Source organism: Medicago sativa, chromosome 6 (genome assembly GCF_051527215.1).
Source record: "Medicago sativa cultivar Bolivia chromosome 6, Bolivia_mono, whole genome shotgun sequence".
NCBI lineage: Eukaryota > Viridiplantae > Streptophyta > Magnoliopsida > Fabales > Fabaceae > Medicago > Medicago sativa.
Window position 1 is genome coordinate 63,961,872 of NC_140754.1, and position 10,662 is coordinate 63,972,533.

Below are 10,662 nucleotides of genomic sequence, written 5' to 3' on the forward strand. Positions count from 1 at the left end.
GTAGATACATAAGTCGTGAAAAATGAATAATTCCCTTTGAATGGCATTGTGATCAATCTCCTCGCTCATAGTTGAATTGAAAGTGGAATTTATCATTGAAGAAATTGAAAAATATTTACAAGTTACTGTAAAAATGGTGCCATCATTGTCAACAGTTCAATTATTTGAGTGATTCGATTATTTTTTGCATATCACATTGTTGTCATAAAAAAATCATGTAAACAATACTACCTCTTTTTTTATTTGAGTGATTCATTGTCGTGGTTTCTGAACTTTAGCAGCTGTGTTGGTGAAAAAGGGTGGTTATGGCTTGTTTAATAAATGTGTTGTTTTAAAAAAAAGTATAAAATAGTTAATGTAACTTTGAAATCTCGAAATGATAAGATCAAAAATAAATTTGTATTATGTTATTGAATGTTGATTCATAAAATTTTGAATGATAAAGTTGTAAAGTAAATATTTTATTTGGATGATCAGTGTAGAATATATGAAGGATATTTTTTTTTTTTAAAGAAGAGAATAATATATCAAGGATTTAACTTGTATGAAAAACTTTTGTACATCTATATCCAATCGAATCACAACATGATGCTACCTTTTTAAGTTAGTTTCATAATTAACTACAAATATAAATTTGGGGCGATTTGTTTCGATGTATGTGTAAATATATTTTACACCGTCAGTACATGACTATTAATCTCATATACCAAAATAAAACACTGTATCAGACCACCAGCACCAGAGAAGAGAAAAAAAAGACCTCATCCAATTTTTCCCATGACAGTGACACAACAACTTGTACATAAGTCTAAAATAGGACAATGTATCACATAGCAAGATTTTTTCCAATACATTTTCTTGTGACAATATAGAGATATATTTTAAAAGAATGGACTATAAGAGCCAAGAGGTACTCACTCTATCCCAAACATAGATTACTTCCAATTTATGTTACAACTTACAAGACAAAATTCCAAATGCTATAACATGAACCAACTAGCATATCAAATGACACCTCCAAAATATGGAGAGAATAATCTGAGACCATATACAAGGCATACGATATATTGTAATCTTATGCTATTTCATCTGTAGTCCATAACCATAAGTCATACTTCTGAAGCATCAATCTATGAGCATCTTGTTGTCTCTGAGAGTAACATGTTAATCAAACATCCCTAAACTTGATTATGTTTACATAATCATTATAACACAACATTTTCTATGAGCATCTTGTGGAAAAAATGTGCATCAAATTCCACATACTACAAAATCTGTCAAGACACCAAGTATTACAAACTCTGAAGCCACCTAATCTAAACCAAAATCACATAAACACCAAGCTACATACACTATCAACACCAAGAGTAGCACTGGAGAATAGCAAACAACATCCTTCCATCAAACCAATAGCAGCAACACGCCTCATCAAAAACAAGACACTGCTTTACTGCAACCTCAATTTTGGAAAGTGGCATCATACCTTTGAGCACATAACAGAATCAGTCAAACAGACAAAAAATCGGAGAGCAACAATTGAAACTGTCCAAAAAAATCAACATGTGAAATCACTCAAAATCAACAAAACGAAATCCGTCTTAATAAAGAGCAAAACGTTCAACGAAACAAAACAATTAAAATCGGTCCAAAGTCCAAACAGAGGACAAAACAAAATCAGTCCAAGTACAGAACGTTCAACAAATGAAATTACGAAAAAACCAAACAAAACAATACGCATTGAGCAATCAACAAACAATTTATTATTATCTATATTTCTTATATTATATAAGTGAATTAACACGCAGAGAGCAATCAATATATAAGTTAGTCTTTCTTGTTGAATATATCAAAGAACGGAGAGAGTAGTACTAACGTTGTTAACATTGAGTTTCCAACAAAACCATATCCTTTTAAAATGTATTTCATGTAAGGTGTATGTGTTGCACCCAAAAACTTAAAGCACACAACAACAAGAGTCTAATATATCAGAGTAGAAATTTGAACAATAGCATGTTACGACTTGTGCTCATTAGTCTATCAGAAAAAAACAATTGCATGTTAACAAATAGTCATAAACTCGAATTGAATGGTATGCTATGCCAGCAAAACAGATTAGCACCAACAAATAGTCATGCCAACAAAGAAATGTACTATTTTACTTGGGAGAAAAACTTTAAAACATGAGTAGCATCCAAAGATATTGTTTTACAAATGCACTTCCTAGAACAAAAGACCCAAAAGATATCATAGTAACAAATAAACACATGAAAAAGGAGTATAAAGCTACCTAAGATTTCAAGTGTATAAGAAAATTATTAGAGAAATTACAACATTGCAATAATCTCTTATCAATCAAACTCAATAACACAAAATAAAGAAGCACCTAAAATAAATAAAAAATAAGTATTGAATAGCTGTGCCTGTCATCAAAAATTCAAAAACCAAATGTATAATGAGAAACCATCTTACCTAGTGTTTCCATTATAGTAAACCTCTAGCAATCATTTCACGAAGAAGTTTCTCTGCCTTTTCATTCTCATCTTTATGAAAGAGAGCGTGGATGATAGTTTCATAAGTTACAGCATTAGGAATGATACCATTGTCCTCCATTTTAGACAACAAGGCCTCTGCTTCATCAAACAACCCCTCTTTACAAAGTCCATTTATAAAAATATTATATGTTCGGATATTTAGACTATAACCCTTAATCAAAAGATCCTGAAAAACATCTTGTGCATTCTTAAGTCGTCCTCCTTTGCATAACCCATCAATAAGTATATTGTATGTGCACATATCTGGTTGAATGCCTTGGTCTTTAATTTTCTTGATTAATGCAATAGCTTTGTCAAGATGATTGCTTTTGCATAAAGCATCTATTAAAGAACCGTAAGTGAATATGTCAGGTGGTTGACCATTAACATGCATCTCATCAACAAGCTCCCAAGCATACGAGATTCTACCTGATTTGCACAAACCATCAATGAGAGAATTATAAGTAACCGTATTAGGAGCAATTCCTCTGCAACACATTTCCTTAAAGAGAATCAAGGCTTCATTGACCATTTTAATCTTACAGAATCCGTTAATCATGATATTATAGCTCTGAGCATTAGGAGACACTCCCATTTGAGAAATAATGTTTAACACATGTTTGGCCTTATGCACTTCATTAACTAGGCAATAACCATCCATTAATGAACTGTAGGTAACAACATTTGGTGTCACACCTTCTTTCATCATCACAGCTATCACACTTTTTGCTTCTTTCACATTTCCTTCCTTACATAGAGCATCAACCAATATGCTAAAAGTATAAACATTTGGGAGGATGTTTGTCAATACCATTTGATTGAACAAACCAAATGCTTCTTTCAATTGACCAACAATGCAAAATCCGTAGATAAGAGCACTGAAAGTGACAACATTTGGAGAAATTCTCTTTGTAATCATTTGAGAATATAACTCATATGCATCATTTACAAGTTTATCTTTGCACAAACTATCAATGATTGTGCTATACATTACCTCATTCGTGTTGACCAATTTCCCTTCAATCTTTCTCAACATTTGCAAGGCAGCTCTTGTTTCTCCCATTTTACACAATCCATTGATCAAGGTCCCATAACTAACTTGGTTCAATTGAAATCCAAGTGCAAGCACACGGTCGTGAAAGTGTAGAGCTTCTTTTACCTTACCATTAAGACAAAAACCTTTGACAAGTGTATTTAAGGTAATGGTATCGGGCTGATAACCCATCTTGAGAATTTTGGCGAATATAGAAAAGGCAAAAGGCATTTGACGAACATGACAGTAACAATTGATCAAGATGCTCAAAGTAAAAATATCTGGCCTAATTTTATTAAATTCCAATTTTTTAGAAAGGGAAATAACAATGGGGTAATGGTTCAACTTAACAAGGGAGGTTAAAATCTTGTTAAACTGAATGATGGATGGGTTAGGATTCATACGGAGCATATGATTGAATGAAGAAATAGCATTATCAACAACATTATTGGGAACAAATCTAGAGTGATAGTATTGTGTTCTTATGAAGGGAATAACAAAAATGGAATTAGAAGAAGAAAAAGAAGAACGAAACCTGAATGATAAAAATGACAACATTTCAGCAATGGAGATGAATGTCAGTTATCAGCACATCGTTTGCATCTCCATCTCCGTCGTTGCCGCGAAAGTGAGGATTTGCTCTGTCTATGAAGAAACGCAAACAGAACCAGATTTTGTTTTTGTTTTCGGGTTTGTGGGTATTCTAGCTAGTGTCGTATAGGCACGTTTCATTTTTGCTAATAACCTTTAGCAAAAAGAATATATAAAAACCATTCAAAAAAGATCCCACAAAATAATATTTAATAGATAGTTAATTTTTGTCTAAAAACTAACTTTATAGTTATTTTTATATAATAATAATGATATTTTTTTTTTTATATTCAATATTTTTTTTTTTTTTTAGATAAAGGATGCAAGTGCATCATTTCATTTCAAAATAAAAAGAGTACATAAAAGAAAAGAGGGATGAAACCAAAACCTTCTCATCAGGTTAAAAATCTAAAGTTGGACATGCCCAACCTATTCCTAATGTACTCTCCCCTAATAAAATCAAGGATATCGTTACACCAAAAAATATCAAAATTAGGCAAGGAAAGACCGAAGTTTGCTAAGTCATCAACGCAGACATTGCTTTCCTTGTAAATATGAGTTACTAAGAATCTAATGTTGTGAGTGAAAGCAATACAATTCCTCCACCTATTCCTTAAGTTCCAAGGCACAATCAAATTTGATTTAAAAGCTTGCAATACCAGTTGTAAATCGGTTTCTAACCAAACATACCAGTATCCTTTAGAAACTGCCATCTCAATTGTAGTCATAACAGCACTCAGTTCAGCAACAAGAGCATTACCATCTCCAATGAATTGCGCAAAACATCCTTCGCACTTCCCATTTGCCAATCTGAAAATCCCACCAGTAGAGGCTTTATTTGGGTTCTTAACTGAAGCACCATCTGTGTTTACCTTAATCCAAGGACAGATAGGGGGTGACCAAATCACTTCTCTAATTATAGGAGCTCTTGGGGGCCTGATATGAACATGACAAGTGTAACGCTCTATTTCTATTAAAGCGATAAAACACGCGGATATAGCAAATATTCAAGTAATAGACGCTACGTCTCAACAAAATCCAACAGACATGCATATAAAATTCTCAACAGTCGCAGCGGAAATAATTCATACATCACTAGAATTTACATGTCATAAAAACAACATCAAATCATAAATGAAATCTCCGAAATCCGACAAATGGATAAAACTCCTCAACATAAATAAGTACATAAAAACCAAAGACAACTGACACCTAATCAGAGCCTAAAACTAAGACTCAACAACCGACAATGGAGATTAGCTCCCGCTATCCAGCAAAGCATCAAGCAACTCACCGAAGCCAACTAATCCTGCACAGCGTCTACCCATCCATACAGATAGGTAGGCGGTCAAATCACTGGGGGTAAGCTTTACATTAATCATAATCAATAAATAATAATTGACATGAATAAATCAATTCAATTCTCCAATAGTTTGCATGAACAATTGACTCTCATATGTACAATCAATCCAAGTATCACAAGAAAGCATTCATCAAACACTTATCACCAACAAACATCATTCATATATTACAACAAGATTTCATTTCAATATGCAATGCGCCTATACTCGACACATATATGCATGTGGTACCATAACAACAACCATTAGATGCCAACCGCACATCTATGTAAGAGTACACCTCCTCTTACAACCAACTATGTAAAAGTACACCTCCTTTTACATTTCAACATATGATTCAATATGATTATGATGCATGGACATACAACAACGACCCGATAATGCACAACTCAACATAACAACTACCAACGACAATGTAAAAGTACACCTCCAATTACATTGACTAGCTCAACAACATTTGCATTATCAAGTATTCATGTCCACACATTCAACAAATCACAATTCAAATAAGAGTCATCAACATGGATCAACATACATCAACATCAACTACGCAATATATCTCAACAATTCCATATACTTCTCATAAGCCAAGTAAGTGGAACAATACAACACTTTTATGATAAACATCATATTCAATCATCAACAATCATTCACATATCCTCAATTAATCACATAAAGCCATTCACGAAGGATTCACAAAGTAATCGGCTCAAAGGAACCATTTTCAACCAAGTTCGTATATCGTTATCCCATTTTCAAAATAATTGAAGCTATTGAATCAAAACCAAGTAAACAAGACCCATTGCCTCAACTAAGTATACCTCTAAGCTACATATAAGTGCAGTAGAGTATACAATAACGTTTCACCGGCTAAACACGACGAATTCATGAGAATCACAAAGTTCGTCTCTCTTTATCACTTTTCAAGAAAATCCCATTTTCAAAGCAAAACAAGTTAAGACTTGATGAAACCAATCACAACCATTTTTAGAAACCATATAGACATTATACAACCTTAACCCCACTCCATTTTCCGGAGAAAACGAGTTTCGGAAAAATCGACATCCTTGGACCATTTTTCAAAAGTTAAGTTCAATTCACAAATTCAAGTCCAATTCGATTCACCCGATGTTCCAGTAGGTTTAAGTGTATAAACAGAGGTTAAACAAGTCAAAAGAATCATTTTAGAAAGCCCAATTTGGTCCCTAAGTGCACGAAACGAAAAATCAAAATGGCTGAACTGAGCACTGCTCGCTTAAGCGACGACCTGCTCGCTTAAGCGACCAAGCCACAGAAATCCCTGTGACCGCTCGCTTGCAGCTCGCTTCCAGCTCGCTCAAGCGAGCATGCATAAATCCTGTCAAAAATGTTACGGGTTCAACCCCTTTCCACCCCAAAATCCCAATTTTGATCATTCCAAACCCCAAAACTCAATCCAAAAGATGTTTACAGGTCATATACAATTCAAAACACTCAAACATACACAAGTTTTGAGATTACAACTTCAATTCAACAAAATTCATCAATTTACCAAAACTCTCACAACTTTCAACAGCAACAAACTCATCAATAATTCATCACTTTAATGACACCCATTGCATCAATTCAACAACAACATATGTCAAAATAACAACAACAACATTTGAACATGAATTCATCCATAATCCAACAACCACAACTTCATTCATCATCAATTTCACACAAGAACACATCATGTTCATGTATACCCATTTTGACATACAAATTCAATAACAACAACACAATTATCATTCAATTCATGTACATAATCATATCATCACAATTAAGCAAGAATTTCTACAACCAAAATCAAACTAACCACTTAACCATAATAAGCAATTATGCAAAGAATTAGGGTAGAAATTAAACTACAAGATTATGATTAAAGTCTAACCCCCTTACCTTAATTCTTCACAAACTCAAACTAGGGCTTCACTTTAGCTCCAATCCTTGAAGCTCTACCTTCCTCTAGCTCTCTCCAGCTTTCCTTCTTCAAACCCTTTCTTCTCTCTTGCTCTTTCTCTCTCTACCTCTTCTCTCAAAATTGTGAAATGATTATGTAAACCCTATTTTCTCTAAACACTAGAGTTTATATAGGCTCTACATAATTGAGCTCAACTCACAATGCCTTAATGGGCCTAACCCATTCACTAAACCAATTCAAAATGTTTCTACCCACTTAACGGTAAAATATAATAATAACGGTCACCTACCTGTAATAAAACAATTCACTACAACTCCCTAGTACTTAGTAAAATAACAACTCTCACTAAGCACTAAAAATAATCCTCATCAAAAATACTAAATTACCCCTTACTCACAAAATGACCAAAATACCCTTGAGTCCAAAATGACTAAAATACCCTTCTAACACCGAATTCTACAATTCCCAAAAATACGCACAGAGGCAATTAATCACATATGAGCACATATAAACACACATAAATAAATAATAAAACAAAATTCAATGCATCCCAAAAAAAACAAAATCAATACATATTCATAAATCATTTGATGCTTTATAAGAAATGATTTTAATTAGTAAATTGATTGATTTACTAATTTAAGTAATCTAACAATAGATGTGGGTGGCCTTCCGCATGTGTCATGCTAATTTAGTTTCTCCAAGACATTACGGCCTAGGATAGGATGGGTGAGAAACTAGAGAGAGAGGCTCCGGGGGAATGAGTCCACAGGAACAAATGAGTGTTTCACAAAAACAGGCAGGTCAAGCTGGAAACAACAAGGCCGTGGCTGGGAGGAAGGTTAAGTTTCAAGAAAATTGCTTTTCTGACATAGAAAAGTTCCTATTGACACAAGTAAATGACCAAAATACCTCCAGCGGTAGTTAACTACCGCTGGTATATGCGCCTGCATTTAACTGCCGCTGGCTCCTCCAGAGGCAGTTAACTGTCTCTGGCTTTGCTGCTTTTTATTGTGATTTTACGCGTTTCGGTCGAAAAATCAAAATAAATCGAAACTTATTCGGAATTCTACGAAACTTTACAGACCCTCTATATATATATTTTTAGAGCTGTCTGCAAAAAACCAGATCAAAATTCAATTTCTAGGTCGACATTTTGATGTTTTGGTTTCTTGAGTTATTGGCGCATTAAAAATTCATATTTAATCTATCCGTTGTCGAAAAATTATAATTTTTTGCGGGAAATGTTTTTTTTTTTTATGTTCTTAATATGTGTACAAAAAATAATGAAAAAATTCAACCTCTATATAACTTTTCCGGACGCGCAGTTGGAAAAATATTGCAATTTTACACGTTTCAGTAAATAATTCAAAATAAATTGAGGATTACTCGAAATGCTAAGAAAATTTGCAGATCATCTATATGTATTTTTATAGAGATGTCTGCAAAAAAAAAAACAGCTCAAAATTCAATTTTTAGGTTGATGTTTTGATGTTTTCGTGTCTTAAATTTTAGGCACGTTAAAAATTCATATTTAATCCGTCCCTTGTCGAAAAATTCAAATTTTTTGTGGGAGATGTTATTTTTTTGTTCTAAACATGAGTGCAAAAAAGCGTGAAAAGTTCAACCTCTAGGACACTTTTTCGGACTCGGACTTGAAAAAAATTGCGATTTTGCATGGTTCGGTCGAAAAATCAAAATAAATCGAAACTTAGTCGAAATGCTACGAAAATTTATAGACACCTCTATAAAAATACATATAGATGATGTGCAAAGTTTCGTAACATTCCGAATATGTGTCGATTTTTTTTATTTTTTCAATTGCGATTTTGCACGTTTCGGTCGAAAAAATAAAAAAAATCGAGACTTATTCGGAATGTTACGAAACTTTTCACATCATCTATATGTATTTTTATAGAGGTGTGTGTAAAGTTTCGTAGAATTCTGAGTAAGTTTCGATTTATTTTGATTTTTCGATCGAAACGCGTAAAATCATAATAAAAAACAGCAAAGCCAGAGGCAGTTAACTGCCTCTGGAGGAGCCAGCGGCAGTTAACTGCCGGCGCATATGCCAGCGGTAGTTAACCACCGCTGGGGGTATTTTGGTCATTTACTTGTGTCAATAGGAACTTTTCTATTGAAAGCAATTTTCAAGTTTCAATACTTAGATAATACCACAATCCCGTTTTTCTTCACGTGTTTCCCTGAGAAGGCTAAAAACACAGATCTTTGGAGTTTATTTGCGAGATTTGGCCAGGTGGAGGAAGTGTTTGTTCCGAAAAAGTTGGATAAATGGGGAAGAAGGTTTGGGTTTGTGAAATACAAGAATATCTGCAATGAAGAGGTGCTTGAGGAACGGCTGGAGGAGGTGTGGCTATGGAAGACAAGGTTGAAGGTAAATAGGGCTAGATTCGGAAGAGAAAAACAGAAAGTGGTGGAGGAAAGACGGATTAGAGAAGACGTTATTCGTGGCGGTGCAACTGTTAGTTCTTAAATCGATGGTCCATGATGAAATCTATGAACATGGCTTGATATTGTGGATGATTCTCAAACTTATATAGCTTCATCCCAAAGTATGAACTTATAGTTGTTCAAAGCCAAAATTTAGCAGAACACTAACTCCATTTGGATTAATTTGAGATAAATATGGAAAAATTGATCCCTACTACATTAAAAGTTTGTGTTTTTTGACCCCCAAAAACAAAAAGTTTATGCTTTTATGAAGTGTAAACAAAGGCTTTAATATAAACTAGAGTATTCAGTTTTTTTTTTTTTTTTTTACCGTCTGAGAAGTAGATGTAGAACCTATTTATACTACTAACATGATATTGATAGTTCAGTAATTAAAAACGAATCTACTTCTAGAAAATTTCTAGTTTCTTGGGGTTCATCACTCTCTAGCTAGTTCATCAGAAAGGCTTTATTATCTTTACTTGACTTACTACTTTTGAAGTCTAAGTTGAAGGAGTGAATCATATCTAGTTACAGTTTGATTGTTCAATACAACTCCAACCTTGAAATCCAAACAAGTAAACATGAATATAGTATGCAGAGTTTATGCCGCTCAACTATTCATGTGTATTTATCCTTCAAGGATAAAATAAATTTATGCTTCTTAAGCAGAATAAATTTAGCAGTAAGAAGTATCATATTAAACTTCAAAACAAGAATGAGTAAAGACAATTTTGAGGTGAACTTTTACTA

General features: G+C 33.6%; 1 protein-coding gene across 1 annotated transcript; it reads right to left on the bottom strand.

Moving 5' to 3' along the window:
- Positions 1-853: 853 nt before the first annotated feature.
- LOC146916263 (uncharacterized) lies at positions 854-3,625 on the bottom strand. Its single transcript, XM_085718415.1, has 2 exons — positions 2,470-3,625; positions 854-1,483 (listed from the first exon to the last, which is right to left on the bottom strand). The coding sequence occupies exon 1, from the start codon at positions 3,592-3,594 to the stop codon at positions 2,482-2,484; it is 1,113 nt and encodes a 370-aa protein (XP_085574541.1). The 5' UTR covers positions 3,595-3,625; the 3' UTR covers positions 854-1,483; positions 2,470-2,481.
- Between the last annotated feature and the right edge of the window lie 7,037 nt (positions 3,626-10,662).

Bases quoted from the DNA above. Each gene is read 5' to 3' on its own strand.
- LOC146916263 (XM_085718415.1), bottom strand. From the start codon at position 3,594: ATGGGAGAAACAAGAGCTGCCTTGCAAATGTTGAGAAAGATTGAAGGG.